This window comes from Azolla caroliniana, unplaced genomic scaffold (genome assembly GCF_043228905.1).
Source record: "Azolla caroliniana isolate FFs.n. ecotype wild unplaced genomic scaffold, voAzoCaro1.0.p SCAF_34, whole genome shotgun sequence".
Lineage (NCBI taxonomy): Eukaryota > Viridiplantae > Streptophyta > Polypodiopsida > Salviniales > Salviniaceae > Azolla > Azolla caroliniana.
This window is the reverse complement of record NW_028230469.1, coordinates 196,727-220,691: the sequence shown is the minus strand read 5'-3', so window position 1 is coordinate 220,691 and position 23,965 is coordinate 196,727. Positions and strand designations below refer to the sequence as shown.

General features: G+C 39.4%; 2 protein-coding genes and 1 long non-coding RNA gene across 3 annotated transcripts; all 3 read left to right on the top strand.

Annotated features, from left to right (window-relative positions):
- The first annotated feature begins 479 nt into the window (after window positions 1–479).
- On the top strand, window positions 480–13,260 carry LOC147849551 (uncharacterized). Its single transcript, XM_087337427.1, has 5 exons — window positions 480–650; window positions 809–2,515; window positions 4,164–5,080; window positions 5,929–6,063; window positions 12,911–13,260. Exons 2-5 carry the CDS (start codon window positions 929–931, stop codon window positions 12,996–12,998), a joined length of 2,727 nt encoding a protein of 908 aa, XP_087193553.1. The 5' UTR covers window positions 480–650; window positions 809–928; the 3' UTR covers window positions 12,999–13,260.
- Window positions 9,211–9,862, top strand: LOC147849552 (uncharacterized). The gene is made up of 2 exons (XR_015531771.1): window positions 9,211–9,586; window positions 9,680–9,862. It is a non-coding gene; the product is annotated as an uncharacterized LOC147849552 (long non-coding RNA).
- A 2,291-nt stretch (window positions 13,261–15,551) lies between the features above and the next one.
- LOC147849550 (putative pentatricopeptide repeat-containing protein At3g47840) lies at window positions 15,552–17,426 on the top strand. Its single transcript, XM_087337388.1, has one exon. It carries the CDS (start codon window positions 15,552–15,554, stop codon window positions 17,424–17,426), a length of 1,875 nt encoding a protein of 624 aa, XP_087193514.1.
- The last annotated feature ends 6,539 nt before the right edge of the window (window positions 17,427–23,965 follow it).

Here is a 23,965-nt window from a genome sequence, read left to right as displayed (position 1 = left end):
TGTGAGAAATTAGAGCAATGGGCTTGAATTGAAGCATTGATAGTTGTGAAACATTTAAGGATGCAATGAGCGGAAGCAAAACCCAACATATCAACAGACTATTGCTTTAAAATTAACATATTTGGATTTCAAGTTCCGCACCTACCCTTAGATTCTCAAAAGTTGTAATCAAATCCTTGTCGAGAGGAAACGGAAAAAACAATACCTCAAAGCTCTGAGTCAAGCTCAAAGCCTAGTGCGAACAGTTGACGACCAATCCGCACTAGATGGTTGCCATAACCAGTAAAGAAAACTATCCTAGGGGGGGGGGGGGGGGGGGAAGAAAAGAACAATTCTTCGAAGGTCGGCCATACTTATCCAAGTGGAGCGGATACCAACCTTAAGAATGATACAACGAAATGGTTTCCTCCATCAAGGTAGCATATATGTATGTATGTATATGTATGTACATACATAAATAATGTAACACACAAATAAATCATCTTCGTCAGATACAACACTATCTACCTATCCCCTTTAAAAAGCACCCCTTTCTTTCTGTGCACGGTTTAACCCTAATTCCATTTCCGCATCAGAGAGCTCGCCATTTCCTGCATTGAGGCCGGTAATCGATCCCTCGGGCACACAATAAGGAGCGAATATCGCTTCAGGTTCTTTATCTTTCTGTTTTCTTCTTCTCTGTTTCGCCAGTCAATCTCTATCTCTGCGCTTTCTTCTATTGTTTTTTCTTACGCCATTTCTCGTTCTTCCTTCCTTCCATTGTTTTTTTCCCCTGATCGCGTCTTTCTTCCATTCCGAGGAAACACAGGAAATCTTCTGCGCAATGAACTTCCGAAGGTTTGGAGTTTGGCTTGGGTGAGCAGTATAGCGATCTCCTCTCCTCCGATTGATTGGTCGGTAGGTGATCAGTACGAGAGAAGGCCGAAGAATGTGCATACTTTGTGTACTTTCAAGGTGGTCACGGCGATTTGTGACCATGTTGCCATGGCTAGTCATCCCTTTCATCATCACTTGGGCTTTCTCGCAGTTACTACCTCCGGGATACCGATTAGAGGTAACTTCAACCCGATTGGCTTGCCTAGGGGTACTCCTAAGCAGCCTTGCTTGGTATGAACTGCTCATGCCATGGTTGTCTTCTTGGAGAGCACGGAGAAATGCTCTGTTGAGAGAGAGAAAGCTCATTGAGGCCCAAGAAGCAGCGAAATGGAGGAAAGAAGCGACCCGCCGATGCAGAAACTGTTTCACGGCCTATAAGGTTCAGACACCTGGTGGTGGGAAATTCACGTGCACTGTCTGTGGGCATGTTTCTAAACGACCAGTCTTAGAGGTTCCGCATTTGGCAGGTCAAGGACTGCCTCAATCTGCGATTTATTCTACCGCACAGGTCATACATGGTCCAGGAACAATCTTGATCAGAGGCCCATTGAAACGGGAAATGAGCTGTTGGTCCAAAGCTTCTGAGAGAAGAGGATGTGTTTGGTTTGGTGAAAACACTCACCTATCTGAACATTGCAGAGCGTGGAAATGTGTTCTGGCAGTATTTTCACTGATAGGTTCTATATTCTCCTGCATAGCATTTGTATGGGATCATGTTCGGGGGTCAAGAAGGCACAACTGTGATGGCTCTCAGCATTCCCAAAAACTGAAGGATGTGATGGGCAGTATTCACACCGATAAGGGTGAAAAAGCTCGCAGAAAGGCTGATGAAAAGAGGCAAGCAAGGTTGGAGAAAGAGCTTCTAGAAGCAGAAGAGAGAAAGCAGCGGGAAGATGTGACAAGGCTGGTCGAGGAAAGGAGAAGGCAGAGAGAGGAAAAATTACAAACTGAGAAAGAAAGTGAAAAGGAAGCTGCAGCTGAAAAGGAGAGGGAAATGAGGAGGGTTAGAGAGACCGAAAGACGAAGGAAAGAAAAGTTGAAGGAAAGAATTGTTGGGAAAACTGAACCAATAACTGCAGATCAAGGAACCTGCCCTGTTTCTGGGGTAGGTGCACAGGACTGTGAAGAATCAATTCCTTCAAAAACCAATTTTACAAGTATGTCGATAAAACTTTCAGAATCGTTGAAGAGTGCGAAGGTTTCAAAGACCCTCAGGCATCAAGGACTGAAACCCAAGTCTGCAAGTGATTATTTGGCAAGGTTTGATTTCACGAAGGCTGCTAAGCATGGGTCTAATCCATCCTTAAAAGCTGGTGGTTCATTTGTTGGGAAAAATGGTATCTCCATAACAGAGAAGCCTGTAGGGCGGATACATTCTGATGTCTATGGAGTAAGTGCATCCACTTCTCCTGAAAAGTCACGGTTCAGCTCCAAGATTGGTCAGGAGTCTGTCTGGAAAAATTCACCATGGTCAAAGTCCAATGCTTGGACAAAACCAACTGAAGTTGTTAAGGATGACAATGTGACAATGTCGTCACAAATGATGGTTGGTAATGATGAAAGGCTGAATCAAACCACAAAGTCAGGATCAAATATTTTCAATAACAAAGCAGTGGGCATAAATCAATCACCACCCCCTGTAAGTGAACTTTATAGCAATGTTATGACCTTTGTATGGAAAGGATTAGCAACAAAGTTTTGTGCTTCTTTTAACACAGTAAACTATTGAAAGTTAAAGTGAAGGGGATGATGGGGGTAGCTTTAAATCTAGGTGTAGATGTTGACCTAGCTGTTGATATTATCTCCACTTGTTACAAAGTAATATTTATCATTGTCCATTTCTCTTCTTTCTATATTTCGTTCATTCTTGAATGAACTAGTAGACTGCTGATGCTAGGTAGACTTCTAGATTTTGAAATAATAATTCCCCTTGGATTCCAAAATGATGAGGTTCACATGGAATCATTCTTACTTATTATGGTTATGAGTTGCTCGACTGAGCATAATCCTAGAGCATTCAAATAAAAGGCTACCCTAGACTATTAGTAAATTTGCCAAACCATGGCCAACAAGCTCAATCCACCTGCAATCCACAAGTAAGACACAACCCAGAGATCTTGAATCTCTACCATATGATCAAGTAACATAGAAATTAAGGGGTACATCAAGCACATTCTTTAAGGAGGTAGAGTTTCCCTAGGCAAAGAATATGCTTTTGCAGATAGGTGCAACATATGTAGTATAATGTGTGAAGTGTGAGCTTTTGTATTTTTCCCATATATCATGATACTTTGGTCTTGCGATAGGCCTCATTCACAAAGAATCTATTGATGTATCATGAAGCAATTGGCTGCATCCCATCTTCCCAACCTTGTACCAAAATAGAATACAAAGTTTCGTTTTTATGTGTCTTTTGGATCTTTTTGGTTACTTCCAATGTGATTCTAGGAGGTCGGCATACGGGACTTTTTTGAACCTTAACCAAATACGTAACAACCCTTCTCAAGAAACAGGAGGGCATGTCACGTTTGTAACTTGACTTATATAAACACTCTAAGAAAATGCTTTTGGACATTTTCAAACTCTTTCCAAGTGGACTTAGGGATGCCAATGCCCCATACTTTCATCCCATAGGAAAGCTCAATGTTAGCAAAGTGTTGAAAAGGGATCTCTTGAGGACCTAATTTTTCAACAGCTACATGTATTCTCAATTGCATAATATGCTCTCTTTCTTGCCTCTTAAGTGGTGGGTAGCATATTCATTCCATCTATGTTTGAGGGAACTCCAAGGACAAGATATTAAAAGCTTTCCACAATTTCAAGTGGCGTATTATTGTACATAAAGCATGGTTTATCCTTATTTTGGCCTAATCTTTGTTTTAAAGCTATCGTCATGTAGCTTAGTATGCCTAATATTCCGTTAAGCTTTTGGGCATCTTGTAAACTATTTGCAAAAAGACTCACATCATTTGCATATAACAAAAGCATGATGACTACATCATTGATGACAATTCCTTCAATGCCTACTTTCTTTATGAACTTAGGCAACTTGTTCGAATTCTAGTGTTGCACCATGTTGTAACTTTGTCATTTCTACCAAATCCTCAAGCATCTTAAAGTACATGGGTGCTTGTGTAAGGTCTATGCTCACATATGGTTGTTTGATGTCTTCAATGAACTCGCACTCAAATATTTTCATATGTTTGTGTGTGTGTGTGAGAGAGAGAGAGAGAGAGAGAGAGAGAGAGAGAGAGAGAGAGAGAGAGAGAGAGAGAGAGATTTTGCAGGCAAGGGGTTCTGCCATTCAGCCACCAATAGCACCCCCACCAACAGAGCATGCAGCATCTCTTCATCAACTATTTTCAACTCCAACAATTTTTCCGCCCTTGGATTATCCGAATCAGCTAGAACAGATTCCACAGTCTGAGATCAAGTCTTCGTTTCTGCCTGACTGTACCTATTTTGAATCTGCTCGACATGCCACGTTCCAAACGTGTCCTATCTCAGGATTGTGTATAACGTCTTCTCCTCCACCTTTCTATGCTCAAAATTCATCAGGTTCTCCCCTGCAGCCAAGGTCAATTTCACAGGATGGACACTCATTATACAATAGTATGTCGATGGGATCTACATGTCTCTCAGAAGCTGTTGAAAATGGTGCAGTGAAATGCAATCCTGTCTCCCCTATTTCATTATCTGTTTGTGATACTGCATCAGATATGCCAATCATATCTCCAACATCTGATGCTGTGAAGATGGGTAGTCTAGACTTTATTAATGAGAAGGATGAAAATTTCATTTGGGATTTTTCGACAGTTGCAGTGGACGGATTGAATAGTATGTCAAATGAGCAACAGCCTTGGAATATGGCATTCCATGATACAAAGCTTCATGAGTCGATTGAACATGAAGACCATTTTGAGCGATTGCAATTATCACATATAAGCACAGTTCAATCTCTGTTCGATTCTGAAATAATATCACCAGAGTCTCTTTCACTTTCTCCGCAGAAGAAAGAGAATCCTTCTGAAGGCTACTTTTATCACGTGTTAAAATCTGCAGTTCAAATATGGGATGATGCAGATAATCTTCACAAAGTGCCTCCAGAATTTGTTGATTGTATTACGCAGGAAATAATGCAAGATCCTGTAATTACAGCTGATGGCCATTCATATGAACGATCAGCGATTGAAAAATGGCTGAAGTAAGTGTCTATGAGATTGTTCTTTAGCTACTGTTTTTTTAACAATATTTTCTGAACCTTATCTAGAATTTTCTTGCTTTGTATGGTGGTTTGTGTTAATGCAATTTTTGGTGAGATGCGGTGTGTATTTAATAACTGCTTCTGGATAGGCAGATGCTTCTATCGTAGTTGGAATGTAGCAATGTTTTTGCCTCAGTCAAGCCTATTGCATAACAGTCCTTTTTACATATAAGTACTTAGAGTGAATTTTCGATACGATAAAAAATAATGTTCATACAGCTTCGAATAGGTAAGTAATGTCTGCGTTCTGCATGGAACTTAAAAGAAAGGGATTGCTGTGTAAAATATTCCATGTGAACTCCATGATTGCTTATGAGGATTACCATTTGAATGCATAGGGTAGTAGAAAGAAAGAAAGGTATATTAACGATTTGAAGAGACCAAAATGTACTATAAGATCAAACAAGAATAATAGTTTATAGTTTGCAGACAGTCAAATGTTTATGGTCTTCTATACTGCATGTATACCCATGTTTTAGCGCAGTAGAAACCTCTTTAGTTATTTAAATTTATGAAATTTTGTAGTCTACGGAACATTGCTTTTAATTCCATGAAGGAATGGTTCACGGTTTCATAGTACAAAGATTTTAATATGTTAAAAACCGAAGAAAATTTGCTTTGAAGTACGTTGGAGACTCCAAAATTCCATTATTTGTTTCTTTAACTTTCCAAAACTACTTGCAATTATGTAATAGACAAGAATAATCACAATTCTAATATGTTTGGCTTTTTAAGGGTTTCATGTTGCACTTTTACGAAACTATTTGCAATTTCTCTTTGATTCTCAGGAGTCATGATACGAGTCCCAAGACTGGAGAGGTGCTACCTCCACCTCCTGGAGGTGCAGGTGTGGACAAGACTTTACGCCCAAACCACATTCTCCGTGGTCAAATTATTGAATATAAAGAAAAACTTGCGAAGATGTAGGTTTTTAATGCTTACTTTTTTATGATATTAAGCTTAATTTTTGACTATTTTGGTTGTGTTTTTTTCTTTGTACTACAATCACATAAAGAAGGTGTAATATTTTAGGGTCATTGAAATTATTATCTTTTTTTCTATATTATCATATTTGAAGCAAATATGAAAGTGTGTGAAGTTTTTAGTAACCACAATGTGACATGTGCAAAGTAAAATTTAGACTCATGTGTCTAAATTGAAATATGCAAACATATAGGCATTGTCATCTTTATAGAGTTATTTCGTTGTTTGAATTATTATATATTTTATCAATTATTTTCGCTTTTTCTGAGGAAAGAACTTACCGAAAATCCAATGAACAGAAAAAGTCTTTCATTGAATCTCAGCAAAATAGTGATTCCCCCTCATGAATATATGAAAGTTGCAATCTAAGGCAGGGTGCAAGCAGTCTCCCTCGTGGGGGATGGATGAACACCAGTCTTTGCCATAGTGAAAATACAGCTTCCCATGAAAGATAGCCTGTGTTCAAGTCGGCATATGAAAAGAAAGGCAAGCCCACACCATATTTCCTGAGGATGGGACATGGGATTGTAGGAAGATTCATAACTATTCGTGGTCTGGGGCTCTCATAAACACTACAGAGCCGGACTTATAGAACTGGATAGCATTTCTGTTTTGATGCCTTGGTAGGCTAGCTTAGCTCTGCATGTGTAATGCTTTATGTCTGAGACATCAAGGCTCACCATTGCTTACGAGGAACACAGTCAACTAGCACATGCCATTGACAAATTGTCAAGCAGTCTCCACCTGAAGTTAATGGGATGTTGTATGGGCAGGCCAATCACATCTCACACTGTAGGATAAATGCCTCCCTATAACTTGGTTGAACTTTAACGCTATGGATCATCAATGCCCATAATTAGTCTCTATATAAAGGCTTTTTGTTTCTATAATTATATTGGACCAAGCTTAGCAGTTGGCCACCATGAAACCAGAACAGAAGATGGAACTCCCTAAGCCCTAAACTCTAAACCCAACTTAATCTCGCTCAGCATTTAATCTAGGAGGATTAAAACCTCACATAGCACCAAAGACCGAGCCCTTGGATTTTAATTATGCAGTGCGAAAAGTGTTATTACCTTACATTAGGCTGTAACTTCACCCCCAAGGACTACCCTACCTTTACGCTCTCTTGCATGATTGTCATCATTAACCATGCGATAGGCCTCTCTTCTCATCTCACATTCCCTGTATTCTCCAATCTCTGCACATGCTTTTTGTGTTGTTTGTCTTTTTCTTCCTCTCTCTAAAGCTGGCATTAACATTTTCCACCATTAAAATTAAAGCACACACAAATCGTCTTCCCAATGTAAAACAAAAAGTCAGATCATTCCAAACATCGTTCCATCTCAGATTTGGGCCACCATGAAAATTTCAGCAACTGAAAATTTCAGCCACTAGAAATTCCAAAGTGTGTTTTGAACATACTAGAAACTTCAAATTACACAAATTGCTAGCGACGAAAAGTTTCACAAGCTATCCATGTTGATTTCATAGACCAAAAATCTCCAAAATCAAAGATCAAAAACTCTTTTACGCCGTGTACTGGTCGGCATACCTTTCATATTGATTGTCTTGAGGTCCTCGGGCAGGGTGCTGGTGACTTGCTATTTCATACTATGAATGGACTTGAGATTGTTTATGCCGAAAATTATTAATGCTTATACATTCATCTTATGGTGATGAATGGTTGGCTCATCAGCTATTTCAATGCACCAGTCTCAAACTCCAGTTCCTTAATTATGGTTGGCTCTGAGTAGTGTCCTCTTGATGGGTTTCAGCTGCTTGGATGGCATGTAAAGACTGTTGTGCCATAAGATTCTGGTATCTCTTTTGGTCTGGATGGGCAGTTTTCTGGATAGCGGCAAAGGTGCTTACTGCTATGAGGTGTTTGCATTCTCAACTTTGTCAAGTGTGTTTGGTAGTCAAGTGTCAGAGGATCATCCATCTTAAAAGGTGCTGTATAGCATTCTCAACTATGTCTGAGGTTAAGCAGGACCTACTATTCTTCAGATCGTCGGCCAGAGGAGTTTGCTGCACAAAGCCCTTAAGGCGGAGGACTTCTCAACCTTTTCAACCGTTTCTCAAATGAAGTAGAGGCTGAGTCTTTGATGGTTATAAAATTGGTTGGTGGTGACATAATACAAGCGTTCTACATGAGAATGCCATTGCTGTGGAATTAATGATTGGGGTTAGGTTTTGGGATTGTCTTATATGTTGCCAGACACTAGTCTTTGGTCATGAAGAGATGGTATAAATCCCAATATTGTGCTTCGTCCTAAGTGCACCTTTTTTGGCATGTAAGAGTTTGTATTTGCTTGCGAACTATTGTTTGTGTAACCTCTGCAAGGCTTTCATTTGTACAAAGTTATTGGGAAAGCTTTTGACAGTCCTCATCACATCAACAATTATGGGAATATTTTCTATGAATGTTGAGGTCATGTGCCTCATTATAAGTTTTTGCCAGGTCATGGGCAAAGTGGAAATTGTGCTTAAGGGCAAGGTTGGTAACAAGAGCGAAGGTGCCTGTGATGGTATTTTGCTGGCAAGGATTATGGAAAGGAGCTATTTGGGTGGGGTAGGACAGTTAAGATTTTGATTGTTTGGGAGTTTTCTCTTGTCCCAAGAATATAATCAACTGAGCTCCTACTGTTTCCTAATGGAAACATGTAAGACCATTAGAATCTGACCATGAGTTCATGCCGAGGTGGCATTGAGACGATTGCTCTAACGGGGTTTTGCATATCCTCTTTTGTTTGGTCATTAATCAGCTGAACTCCTACATGTTCGCGTTCGCCTGAGTTCTTCAATCATACTTTGTAGAAGTTTGATTATTTGTCATTGTGCTTGTTTCAAAGCTATCCCCTCCCATCAAAACTTTTTTTCTTTGATTTTCATTTTTGTCTTCATTGTTTATTTTAGCCCAACCTTTCTTTAGTTTAGCTTTTGATGTTTTATAGTTTGTTGACTTCAACTTTTTTGGTGGGGGAGTTTTACCATTACCTCATTTCTAATGGCTTTTCCCCACCCATTTTTTACCTCATCTCTATACGATTCACAGGAATGAGGTCTATTGTGTGATATTATAACCCCTATTAGTCAGGATCCCACATGTCTAGCAAGAATTATCCCTGAGCATGATTGGTCCTCATTCTACATTACCTTGGTCAGTGGGTCAAAGCCGTGGTTAAAGAGGCAGCATTATCTCCCTTTTATTTCGTAAATAATAGTACATTGGCAAACATAGCATTCTTAAAATTTTACTTCCAGCTGGTGCAATTGGCAGATTCTTTCTTCCAGAGTTGTGGATGCATATCTGCCTACCGCAATCGCTAACTCATATGAAAAGGACCATAACTACCCTAACAGTGCAGTGCGCATGGAATAGATGCATATGCACATAAGAAGGCTTCGTCATGAATCCATCTCCAATGTGTGCCAAAACTATGCCTTATAGTGGGCCAGGTTCTGACCAAGAGATGTCGTGGTACTGATCTATGCTCTTTTATTATCCAATTTATCCAAAACTGTATTCTTTTCCACTTTGGTCATTTTCAGATTGGAATAATCTGCACTATATTGGAATGGGGGAATTTTTTTATCGTCCACGAGTAGGCCAATTGTGACATTACAGACCAGTTAAACATATGACCATGGACGTGACTCCTCTAAGATGCGGGTTAACTACTCTGTAGTAAAAACTCTCTATGTGAAATTAATGCATGCACATTCTTCTCATTCTTGTGGAAGATTTGATTATTACACTTCAATTATCATGCCCATTTAACAAGCCATTATACTTCTGACGAATTACCTTATATGCTCAGCATGGAAGAAATGAATTATATTCATCCTCCACTATGTTTTCATTGCATATGCTCGTACTTGAGTGATGATGCCATGAAGTCCTGCAACTTGAGTGTTGAAGCTCTCCGAGGGCCAAGCCTCATGGGGTGGGTGGTTAGATGCGGTGGGATACGTTTTGGTGTTCTTATCGCATATTGGGGCTGATATTGTTGATTAACACTTGCAGTGTTATATTCCAAAATTTGCACTTCAGCATCTTGCCACGTCACCCTTAGCACCTCTAGTAATCTATCCTCGATTTCCATACAGTTCATAGCATCACGTGAGAGCTCCTATAGATATTTTATTCACCATTGTTTAAACCATGTCATAGTGTCAGGCACCTAGCCAGGTGAGGGTTTTCTGCTTATTATTTTCTTGTACCTTGCAATCTATGTTCCAAACCTGGGTTGGTGAGGGACATGATACAAGATTTCTGCATAAGAGTGCCTAGGGGATAAATCAGGATTGCGAGCCAAAATGTGCCAAGGAGACGAATCGTGATATCAATGAATTCATGCTATCCATTTTGAAACAAAAGGTCTATGTTTCCTAAAGCCCATGATAATTTCACTCATCTTTTTGATATCTCTCCTCAGCACTCACACCTGCACCACTCATGTGAAAGAATGTTACAAATGCAGGTTAAATCAATAATATTATGAAAACCTTGCTAACTTATTTGAGGGATGTTAATTAATTATTGTTATTGGTGAAGCCAAGGTCCTTTAACCTATTTCCAACAATGCCAACCATTCTAAATTCGACACAGAAGAATACATTTAATATGCAACTTACAAACTTCCAATTCAACACTTGTACATATCCACTTGTTTTACCATCCATTTTGAGATTTGGTGAGGGTCGTTTGCCTCATGGTCAAGTGCGTAGGTGAGATTTTGAGATTTTGTAAGCCAATTCACCATGAATAGTGCAACGAGATAAACATCAGGTGATCTTTGTCCTCTCTTTCTCTTTTGTGTCTGTGGATGAGGGACAGAGGCAACTGATGGCAAACCTATAGTTGTAGATGATCGTCCAAGCTCCAATAAATGAGTCCAGCTGCTTTTCTGTTCTGCTGCATTCCCATGACGAAAAATTCCTATTATTCTATCTATATCCCACTCTCTTCCCTCTACGGAATTGAAACCATTAATCATCTAAAACCATTTCCTTGAAACCATAAACCATTGACCGTGCTGCCTGCCATTCTGCCTGTGTAATCACTGCCCTTCCCTATCTGATTACTATTTCCTGATGTGTTGCTGCCAGGAATCCTGAGCTTTGAGATGCATTTTTGGCCCAGCAGATATATTTCAGGATAAAAGTGAAGTATTTGGGGCAAAACAATTACCGTCATAAGTCAAATGTATCTGGTATAAGATGCATGTCAGGGCGGTGGATCCACATCTTAAACATCTTATTTTAAGATGACTTCATCTATGCAACAAGTTCATCTTTGTATCCTTGTGCGGATTTGAAATGGTGAGTAATGATCTCCACGATCTGGTGCTGGTATGGCCCATGCTCCTTCGATCCTGATACTCACGGTCTCCATTGTCCGCTTTCATCTCCTTGGCATTTTGGAGGTAAGGAGACTTTGAAGAATCAGTGATGTGTGATTTCATTGCATCCTGCATGCTAATGTAAGGGCTGATGTGAGATGTATACTTCTCTCTGATGTGGTTGAAAGCTAGGCACACCTTCACAAGAAGTGTTCCTTGCTTTCAATCTCTCCTTCACATAATATGCAAAGTCTTTTAGCACTAGGTATGTTCATCCTACCTTGATCTCTACTTCATTGGAAGAAATTCTGAGATGGCATATTGATATGCGAGCACTGTGGATATGTACCTGTCCAAGTACCTTGATCTCTATATGAATCTAGTAAAGTTCATGTAATTAATGATCTTTTTAGTATGCCATATCAGTGAAAGTGGCTCCATTGATGCGAGCCAAGATTTTTGGGTATAATAGAGCTGTCATAGATCTTGCCTCAATACCCTGTTCTTGCCTCAATACCTTGTTTCTTTCATCAGTTTGGAGAGGTGTACAATGTGGAAAGGGTGGCAAGTTGTCAATGTCAAGGCCATTGTTGTTGAACCGTGATCATTTTGTTTGCTGGTCTGATTTCGCCATTTGCTTTGATGTTTCGATCGCCACTTTAGCCTGGATGATCTCGTGTGTGGTGAATGCTTGGCTGCTTATCACCTGTGACCGCATCATGACGATTGGACACTTTATTTGTGTAACATTCACATGGTGAGGCCTGGAGCCCATATTGATGCACCGTACATAAGGAAAGGGTGACCATGATATGGGGCTCATAGAAGTGTGCCTGTTGACACATCACATCGTTCTAGCATGGCTAGAGCTGCATATCCTCCAATGAGAAGACATCGTGTAAATGTGACTCTCTCCATGTATATATACTGGATCAAATATGGCGAGCAATGAGACTAGATCCATTCTCTCAGATAAAACAGTAAAACCCTGAACTCAAATAGCTTGTCTCTTGGTACTTGGATCCCTCAACGTGACTAGCTTGTCTAGTTCACCGCCATTAAATTCTACAGCTATGCGTACGCTCAATTTTATATTTAGATTCCGCTCGTTGGGATCCAACATCACAATCCAGAGAAACCAACAAGTTCAGCTATCTCACTCATACCAGTACCAGTACCTCAAATTTTCAACAATATTTGAGTGAGATATCTGTGAGTACCCATCAGTAAACTTAATTAGGTTTAGCCAGGCTCCAACAGAGACACAATTAGCCCATACGTGAGATGCTGTGTCAACTGTTTCAAGACTATGAGTTCATTATCCCAATACGTTAATGGTTTTACAATGATTTGTGAATGTTTCGATTTGAACCCATGACCTTGTATCAATAGGCTCGTTAAGAGAGAAAAGAAAGAGCTTTCCCTTTCATATTAACAGGCATCCAAAGGCAGAGTCTTGGAGCAATACTAGCAAGGAAGACAGTTTCGTAGCTAACCCTGGCTCATTGAGAGTTTTGTCATTCTAGGCTATGTTGATGGAGATGATAAATCGCTTCTAATGGTGGCCACTATTTTCCAGCAAATTATGATCCCATCAGTGTCTATTTCATGTAGTTGGAATTACAGGCACTAAAAATGTGGTGTCAAGTTCTGTAATATCCACCTTCTCCCCCTCCCCCCCCAGGTGGGTCACTTCATGACTTCATATTTTTCTTTTCTTTGACTTGTCTTATTCATGTAAAATACGTTAATAATGGGATGAAATACAAATGGAAAATATATCAAGTATAGTGGTGTTGCAGAAAACTGTTAATAATGTTGTGTTCTCAGGAATACTGGAGTTTATGCGCATTTCTATCTTAACATGCTTTAAGCAATAACAAAGATCCATATGTATGCAAGACCACACGTGCAAACAACCTCTGTAGATGGGAGTTTTAAGTGGTGTTGCAAATTCTAATGTGGTTCAATTTTATTAGTTTCTCAGAGGATTATGTATGCCAGATGAAGTTGAAGCCTTGCATGTATTCATTCAAGTGTGATAGCACTGATTTTTATAACCACCTGATGCTTGCATGATACCTCGAAGGCTCATGGTTATATCTATCATTGATAGAGAGCAAACAAAAGAATGATCCACCGCGACTGAAATTACTACACAGTATGCTCCACCGCAACTAAAATTACTACACGGTTTGCATACGTTGTAAGTTTTCATGTGTGGCACTGCATAATTATGTCATTGTGTTCCCATGTTCTGTGTTTTGTGTTGGTTAAAATTTCAACCATTGTATCCCTGGCAGACTATGCCTTTCTCATAGGTGGTTCTACGTTGTACAAAACTACATACTCGTGCATACAATTATTCCAATGTGTTATCATGATTCACAACACCAGACTTGAAAAACTCATTTGTATTTTTAGAGGTATTGCCAAACACATTTCCTTAAGCATAAAGAAAACTTATGCAACATAGTCCTCCATTTCATTAAAGTGGCAATAGAGAAAGAAGAGAATTTGGTAGCCTTGTTTCACCCTTGTTTCACACTATGCCTTTCTCATAGGTGGTTCTACGTTGTACAAAACTACATACTTGTGCATACAATTATTCCAATGTGTTATCATGATTCACAACACCAGACTTGAAAAACTCATTTGTATTTTTAGAGGTATTGCCAAACACATTTCCTTGAGCATAAAGAAAACTTATGCAACATAGTCCTCCATTTCATTAAAGTGGCAATAGAGAAAGAAGAGAATTTGGTAGCCTTGTTTCACCCTTGTTTCACACTATGCCTTTCTCATAGGTGGTTCTACGTTGTACAAAACTACATACTCGTGCATACAATTATTCCAATGTGTTATCATGATTCACAACACCAGACTTGAAAAACTCATTTGTATTTTTAGAGGTATTGCCAAACACATTTCCTTAAGCATAAAGAAAACTTATGCAACATAGTCCTCCATTTCATTAAAGTGGCAATAGAGAAAGAAGAGAATTTGGTAGCCTTGTTTCACCCTTGTTTCTAATATTATTCAAGTATTGTCATATGAGCTCTTATTAAGCTAGAGAGTATAGTGTAGTAATCTCCCACAATACATGATAATGTCATGCAAAAGCTATTATACATGTTATTGAACCTAGGCTTTGTGAAAATCTTCAAAGAAACAAAGTCCATGATAGCCAGAAGTGTGAAGGTATTATCTAGCACAAAAAAACTAGTTCTTCTTGATTATCTTTCATGCTTGTGCGGATTCGAAGTTTCCTTTGAATGGTATCCCTTCAGTAAAGAGGACAAGAACAAAATAAAGATTATAACTATCTATGACTTTGAAATGTCACAACCTTTGAAGCTCATTATTTTTAGTTTCTTTCTACCCATGCTACTCTGAGTTTCTTCCATGAAAACTTGAAACTCAATCTCCTACCCTAGGCTTGCATCTTTCTCCACACACATGTTGGAATATTTACTCGACATTGAAGTAAAGCTTGACACTCTCCGATCTACTTTAGAGACATGGCCAAAGCATTCTCTTGCATATGTTCTATGTGTGGTTGGAAAAAAATCGGAAGAATGGGTGTTTCTACCGATTGGTGTAACCCCACCATATAGGTTGCATGGGTTAAGGAATGAAAGACATTAACAAGAGAAAAGAGACATTCCTTGAGAATGTTTGCAATGGAAGAGTGCAACTTTGCAAGGTGAAGGCATGTCATGTAGTTGATTCTTGAAACAATTCCTAATGATAGAACCTTCTTAAAGCATGCGGGACAAAAGACACTATGAGGAAGAACCTAAACCCGATGAAAGGGAGGAAATGTAGGCACAAATGAAGAAGATCCCTCAGAACTTTATGCATGAAGATCAATCACCCAAGACAAATCAGACTCACTCTACTAGCCTTCTTTATTATATATGTATGTATACAGGTGTGTGTGCGTCGGAGATTGTCTTAGTCCGAAGGCAAACAGGGTCACGCTTGAACAAAACAGAAAAGCAAGGGAAGAAAAGAAAGCAGAGAGAGGGGAACGTAAAGATGATCCAGAGAGGAAGATGACTAGGAATACAAGAAGAATGGCAGCCACTTCTACCTCCACCACCACCACCACCACCACCACTAATGATAACGGAAAAGGAAGGTGTATGTTTGCTGAGACGAGGCTCCTGTGCATGCACGCGAAGGAGGGGCGATTGTGGATGGCATGGGACGTGTTCAGATGCATGCCAGAATGGGACGTAGTGGCATGGAATGCACTGATTGCTGGATATGCTTCAAGCCATGATTATGCAACTACTCAATATGCATTGGTCATGTTCTCCCACATGCAAAAGAATGGCTTTGTTCCCGATGAAGGTACATTTGTGAGTGTTCTCAAAGCATGTGGCCATCTTGGGAACTTAAAACATGCTTATGATGTGCATTCACACATGATCGGGACAGGCGTCAATCAGGATGTCAGGGTATGTAACACGCTCATCCATGTGTATGCCATGTGCGGCAGCATGTGCGATGCTTGTGGAGTCTTCTTGTGTATGGCTCCATTTCACTCTGTTGTTTCATGGACAATCATCATCTCTGGCTATGCAAAGCTCGGCAAGGGTGAAGAAGCACTTTTCTTCTTCCACGACATGAAGGAAAGCACGCGTGTGCAGCCAGATGAAGTGACCTTTTTAACTGCTCTTCAAGCTTGTGCTATGGTTCGGGACCTTGGGGAAGGCAAACGAGTGCATGCTGATATCATGGGACGGAGTAAGATCAAGAAAACTATGTCAATCTGCAATGCTTTGATTGACATGTATGCAAAGTGCGGAAGCATGGGGCATGCCCTAGAAGTTTTCAATGAGATGAGTCAAAAGGATGTGATTAGTTGGACAGCCATAATTGTTGGGTATGTGAAACACAAGAGCTTTACAGAAGCACTCGATGTTTATGACAGGATGTGCCGAGAGGGTGTCATGCCAAATGAGGTCACCTTTCTAAGCGTTCTGAATGCATGTGCAGGCTTTCCAGACTTGGAAAGGGGTGAAATGATTCATGCATTAATTCTGAAAGCTGGTATTCAGTCAAATCTACAAATGGAGAGCGCATTAGTAGACTTGTATGCTAAGTGTGGATGTATGGGGAGTGCACGGGATGTCTTTGATAAATCAAGAGTGAGAGATTCTGTGTCTTCAAATGCAATGCTATGGGGACACATTCACAATGGGTCGATGGATGAAGCATACAAAGTTTTTTGTCGAATGGCCGAGGAAGGCCTAGAGTCAGATATTGGTACTTTCCTCAATGCTCTTTGTGTTTGCATGAACTTAGCTTCCCTAGACAAAGGCAAAGAATTTCATGTACTCATTGCCAGCAGGGGGTTCCTTTCAGATCTTTGTGTTGGAACTGCATTGATTGACATGTATTGTAAATGTGGTGACTTGTCGAATGCACGAAAGGTATTCAATACCTGTCACCATAGGGATATGGTTCTTTGGGCCGCACTTGTAAGTGGGTATGCTCAACATGGAATGTACAAAGAAGCCCGTCAAACCATTGATAAAATGCAATCTGAGGGCTTGCAAATGAATGATGTATGTTTTCTTGAGCTCATCTCTGCATGTAGCCATGAAGGATATGTCGATGAAGGATATTCTTTGTTTTCTTCCATGTCTAGGCTCTATGAGATAAGGCCGCGATTAGAACACTACACTTGCATGGTTGATATGCTTGGTAGAGCTGGTCGCTTGGAGGAAGGATCATGTATGGTGGATGAAATGGCCTATAGACCGATGGCTGAGACATGGTTGGTTTTACTTGGGTCTTGCAGAATAAATGGCAACCTGAAGCTAGCGGAACACGTGTCAGAATGCATTTGGAAGTTGGATCCAAAGAACACTTCAGCCTTCCTACTTCTAGCAAATGCATATAATACTTTTGCTGAAGCCGAGATGAGGGGCATGGGTTGATTAAGGAGCGCATTGTCTTTTAAGAGCCTCTTGGTCTGCACATCATTATCATATCTAATGTATTTCAGGGTACATCACAAATTGGTTACTCTTGGATGAACTAGTCATGTGTGACACTAACATTGCTGGTGTATGCAATGCTATTGTTGTATATATGCCGGATGAACCTTGAATGTTTATCAGTTCAGAAGTGGCGAAGTAGTGGAGGTCACTTTTGAGAGATGAATGAATCTTCCAATTAAGGTGTTGTGAATGGAATATTGTCTATAAGTGGATTCTCTACATTGATTCAAGACTTGAAAGTGCCAGCATAGAATTGGACACATGAATGATTCTAGTGAAAGCTCACTTCAATGAAGTAGAAATCGCATTAAGGCTATTGCCCAACGGAAGTGTCTCGTAACACTGATCTGGTTGTTGCTGCAGATTATATGTGATGAAGTGGCCTGATTCAGATCTACAGGGTTGAGATATAAGTATTTCAAATAGACATGTTGTCGATTTCATGTTCCAGTGTAGTACGAGATCTGGTCAATGATTTCAATGAAAATTAGATATGCCTGTAATGAAAAACTAACGTGGATTAAAAGCAAAGAAAAATGGAATGCATCTGCAAGATTACTTACAGAGACTACCTAAGCAGATTTATTTATATTACCTGTCATCGAGCGACCTCTCAATGATAGTGAAAACTATGTTTCAATCACCCATTTGGGTGGGACCAGTGAAGCTTTGTCATACAGCATGTGCCCATAACTAACAGATTGAGGGAGATTGGATTCTATTAATTAGACCGTGCTTGAAGGCTCCATCATGACCAATGATCCCAACCAGAAGCAGCAGTAGACAAAATATTGAACATCCATTTGAAAGAGGCCTGAAATTCCAAGATAATGATCGTGAAAGAAATTATCTCTTCAAGAAGCAGGTTTAATTGAAATACTTTGTAATATTTTCCATGCACATGAACTCAGAACTTAACGGAAACACTTTCAATAATAATAGTGACGGCACATTGGCATTTAAGGATGATCAAGATAAAAAAATATTGTATGCAAACTTACCTTACAAAATCGAAAGATAAGAGTGTGAAACCTTGTTACAAGGTGGAGCTTCGCCTTGTACTATAGAGGTGGGGTAAGCATAATCATAAGAAAACACTGTGTAGAAATGTTCATGCACAAAAAAACCAAAACCGAAAACACTTGAAAACCAAAACTGAATTGTGAAACTACAGTTTTAATGGTTTAAATGTTTGGAAGTTTCTAAAACTGTTTGGTTTGGGCTTGGATTTTTTGTAATGGTTTCGGTTTAAACAGTTTTGTGATTCGGTTTATGTTTCAATTTTTCTAAACGGTTGAGTTTGACACTTTCGGACTGAACTATTGTTGATTGCTAATCAAACTCTACACATTATATAGGATTAGCTCAAAAAACTCATTTCTACACCATTCTTTTGCATCACATATTTAAGTTATAGACTAGATTAGCCGATTCAATGAATAATAAGAATTCCAATCTTAACGCAAAATACATTTGTCAAAAAAGATAAGCGAGTGCTTTAGTAAAACATAAAGAAGATGGAAAATAAATTCTCCACTAGTATACAGGAAAAAGAAAAAAAGGTATCATGTCATTTTTCTTGTGAGACTAAACCTCAATGCGAGGTGAAAGCAAAGAATGTAATGTTGAGATATTCCGAAGATGTAGACAATTGAATGGAGATTGTTTGAAGAAGCTAAATCCTTGAATTTGGCCTTGACCAAAGATCAGACAATTGTGAGCTATCTAACGGTTCAGGTGCTCAAGTTCTTTTGTTGCGGAGGAAATCAACATTGCTTAAGCTAGTCATGCAAAATCTACATAACCAGCCCAAAGATTTTCCAAAACCTTTGCAAGGAAATTTGGGTTTAAATTGTTGTGCATATTTTATCTATGAATGTTTTGTTTAGTAGGTAGCTCCATAATAAGTGTAATGTTGTTTTTTATTCTCCACCACATTGCGCACAACACAATAAAGCGATCTTTCTCTTTTGAAGATTCAACCCAATTGGAAGCAAACCCACTAAGCATATATTCATTTAATTAGTGGCACTTAGTAGTTAACATGTGATGGTAATATACCTTGTCACTTTGCGATTACAAGGGTCACATTTCCAAACACCATTTTATTGCCGAGATGCAAGAGAGGATGTCAATCACTTTGAAGCATTCCAACAAAGTGAACTAGCTCGGGCAAATTTTCTCCCTTCTTTGCCAACACCCGTATCTAGCCTCGTTGAATAGTGCGCGAGAATCCAGAAACCTTGATGTGGAGGATCGTCTATGTCATCTCCCAGAAATTCATGTGCTCAACATTTGCAAATTGTCATCGTCTTGACTCATCACCAGAAAGACCCAAATTTCGAGTTGGAGATATGACTTTTATGATGTAATGTAAAGACCACTAGGTCTTGCAACAAGTTGGATTATCAATGTCTCGGTCCATATGTAATCACTAACTAGATCAATGACGTTTTTCGTCTTGATATCCCTCCCCATATGCTTCTTCATCCAATGTTTGATGTATCACTCTGGGAACCTTATGCTTCGAACTCTATTCCATGTTGTGTTGTTCCTTGTCCACTTTTTATTGAGCTTGATGAAGGTCCAAAACATGAGGTGGAGACCATTTGGGACTCCAAGTTGTGCATAACAAATTGTATTATTTTGTTGATTGGTAGGGTTATATGCTTGTGGGGCAAACATGGAAACTTGTTGAGAATCCCACTAATGCCACAAAACTTGTAGCTTAATTTCATCGTCGATATCTAAATAAGCCAAGTCCTAGTTCGTGCATTGCGACTCGTGGAACTCGTCGACAAAGAAAGGGGATAAATTTATGAACATTTACCAAAACTCTAAACTCATGGTCATATATATTCATTGAAACATGTTCGCGTTCAGAAGTGGAAGGATCACGATCAATTGGAAGGATAAGGAATATTCCGTTTGATTTCAGGGCTTTTTTAACCATCTCACAAAGCATGTGATACCTGTATCACATGTCCTCAAAGACTCAATGGAAAAGCTTAAAATCTCCCCATGTCATAAAATTGAAAATTCACAAAATTAGGCAAATGTCACAAATTTACGTCATATTTTTTACCGTAAAATTAACAACTCATGTTGTTTATAAGTTATAACAATCAATATTCACAAGGAGCAATTGATTTAAAACAATTAACTTTTATATCATTCGAGTTCTTACAAGCTTATATTATTAACCATTCATGCCAAAAATACAATCAAGAGTTATTCCTCTCATAACAATCACTACTATAGAGCCTAGTATACAATGGTGACTCATCCTCCTCCTCATCAGATGTACTAATCAAAGCATTGTCTTCATCTAAAAGCAAATGTTGTATCTCCAAATCATGTGTAGAAGATCTGGTACGCCTTCGATCTAAAAAGCCTTGTAGACTTGGCAATTTCAAATTTATTATGTCTATTATTTACTTCCTTAAACATCCAACTTTTGTCAATGTAAAGTCGTACACAATGATATCCACCTCTTGCATGTCAAGGGTCTATGTGTAATGAATATTTCTCTTCCGCTTTCTATTTCCTCTTGACATTGGGCATTCTATCATCTCCAATGTATACTTGCCTGTAAATGCATTATTGCTTTTAGTGTTGTACCAATGCACCTTTGTAGACTTCATCTGATTTTGGTTTTCATGCATCACCACGTCCAATACTTTACCAATCTAAACTTGGTGCCCCATGTCATTGTCATTTGTAGGTATGGCAATTAATATTCCAACCTTTATTTCTTGTGTGTTTCCTTGCCAATGAGCTTTAGCTACTTTTGTCATCCTTGGTCCCACATAAATGTCTCGCTATTGTTGATGGAGCAAGTTGTCAAGATCCGCATTAGGTGCACGAGGTGGCGTTTGAGAATTAGGCATGTGTTGTATGGACCACGTAAATAGTATTTGCAAGGGCCAAATACCATTGAAGGAATTATCAATAATTTCTTGTTGATCACTAAAGAACATGTCCCACCTTGAGGTAGATTGTGGTACAACATACTTCTTTGCAATATCAATGTGCTTCCTTTTGTCCTGTAAGACTTGCATCCCAAAGTTCCTTTGTCCATCTACCAAGTCACTGTGCATTTCCTTTTTAGTCTCAATCGGCATTTGTTTTGCACCATAAACAATAGTTACAGATGGCATATGAAGCAGCAACTGGCAACCACCTTCTGGCTCCCACTATGGGGAAGATGAATATTGCTTTGCATGCAACAATGTACAACCACTTATATCATTTTTCTTTATCAAGAATACATTATTGAAGCTAATATTGTTTAGTTGGGCTAACACTTTCACATTCTTATCCCCGCCATCTGCTATGTATCTCTTAAAGTCGTATATCTCCTTTAAGTGAATCACATTCGGATATGGCGTATATGCATCACAAATGACATCAAATAACTTCGGTAATGTGAGAGCATCATATCGAGACAATTATCTACAGAATGTACTGAAAATTTGATCAATATGGTCATGTGTGTGACCAAGCAGAACGAAGTTAACGTTAACTTTCTTAAAAACTCCTTGTTTCACCAACATGCTCAAATATCCGAAGACAGTTGAATTCTTGTTCTCCCTAGTAGTGTTGTCCAATTGAATGCAGAGAACAGGGGGCAATGGGTGTCCCCAATTCATCAAAACCCTTTGAATCACAATAATTGTTAGGTTGGGGTTGTTGTGGACATTTGGGTAAGTAATGAAGATGTGAGGTTTAATTGTCCCATTATAACCCAAACAACCCACCAAGTGCATTTGAATTGGAGATTCGTCGTTGACATCTTTCGGAAGCCTCCTAAGGTGAGGCAAAACACGTCTTCTTCTGGTCCATACCATCAATCATGAGACACATATATTTCTCTGGTTTCTTCAACGACTTCTCTTTGTGATGCATCACTTTTTTCCGCTCTAGGGCTTGCGCTTCTCAATGGTCCTACAATAACTTTTTATTGATGTCCTTCTCCTTTGTTGTTTTGGCACCTTTAGCCATGCTCTTCAGGTTTGCACAAATAGACCCCATGTGTACTTTCCGAAGTATAACAACATTAGTGAATTGTGTTGATCACAATCTGGTGAATTGATTGTAAGTGACATATTTATCACTTGATGTTAACATATCCGATCTGTAGGCATCATATACTTCTCTTCGTGTGTAATTATATGAAAGATGCAACCAATGGGCCCAACCTTGGAAATTTGGTGGGCCGTTGTCGTGAAGATCCGTCACTACGCGCGGATCGTGAGGCGGAACCGCCGGGGTTCTGGACCGGAAGGATTCAAAGTCGGTACAAGCTTTGGCGCAAGTTTTGGCGAGAAAGTACTTAAGATAGATTGGGAAAGAGAGAAGTTGAGATTAAACGATTGAGAGAGATTGATTGAACTTTTATCTTTGGATTAAAGAAACAAGTTACACGATCAATTTGATAACGAATTTCTTCTTCTTAATTTCATAACAAAAAAAAACGTGTTTTTTCTCCTCCCCCTTCCTTCTTTTATAGATGCTCTCATGCATATGATGCATGTGAGGGTACAAGACATGCATAAATTGCATGTTTGCCATTTGGCGCTTATGTATTACATGTGGTGCATGATAACCATGTCACTCATTTTAGCTCTCATGTATGAGAATTTACATATAAAAGTACAATGATAGAAATATAAATTCAACTAAATGGCATGGTTTAATGGTAAGCCAATTGACTCCTAACTCGGAGGTGCAAGGTTTGAATCCTTACTTGCCCTCCTTGTATATGTATATATATTTATATATTTATTTATATAGTCGTCGGTTCGTCGGATGCCGTCGCCGGTTGCCGTCGGATACCGGTGCCACCAACGGATGTCGTCACCTCACCGGCGTCGGATGTCGTCGGTTACTGGTGCCTTGCCGGATGCCGTCGGATGCCACCGGCTCCATCGTCGGTCCGGTTTTGGTTGGCCAAAACCCTTTACGAGTAGCTAGCCCACCCCCACTCTTAGTTCAAGTTACCTTGAACTCACTATGCTCCACACATAGACACAAAGATAATAGCTTTTGCTCTGCCTTATATATGGTGACAGCCGTATTTGTCATGCCTATGTGGGATATCTCACAATTTTCTCTTTTCCTTTCACAAACTTTATACCCTTATTTCTTGACATTTAGTTGTTCGTTTCTCGTGTAATAAAGTGCATTCGAAACCTCCATCATTTTGTACTTAGATACTAAATTTATTTAAAATGTTATCTTCACAATTATTGTATTATGTGATTCATACTCGATTTTGTACGTTTTATGGGATTTTCACACTATTGCCGAAAATCTTCATGACACCGCGAAAACACTGCAGTTGTTATCTTGGGGGTTTTGGTGGCCCCAACCCCTGAAATTTGTCAAAGAATTTATCAAGACGTGTGACGTTTGTGCCTGCTCCAACACGGCTCACCATCGTCCATATGGCCTTCTCCACCCGCTTCCACTTC

Bases quoted from the DNA above. Each gene is read 5' to 3' on its own strand.
- LOC147849551 (XM_087337427.1), top strand. From the start codon at position 929: ATGTGCATACTTTGTGTACTTTCAAGGTGGTCACGGCGATTTGTGACC. The intron at 2,516-4,163 runs GTAAGTGAACTT...GAGATTTTGCAG, and splicing joins TAAATCAATCACCACCCCCT to GCAAGGGGTTCTGCCATTCA. The intron at 5,081-5,928 runs GTAAGTGTCTAT...TTTGATTCTCAG, and splicing joins GCGATTGAAAAATGGCTGAA to GAGTCATGATACGAGTCCCA.
- LOC147849550 (XM_087337388.1), top strand. From the start codon at position 15,552: ATGGCAGCCACTTCTACCTCCACCACCACCACCACCACCACCACTAAT.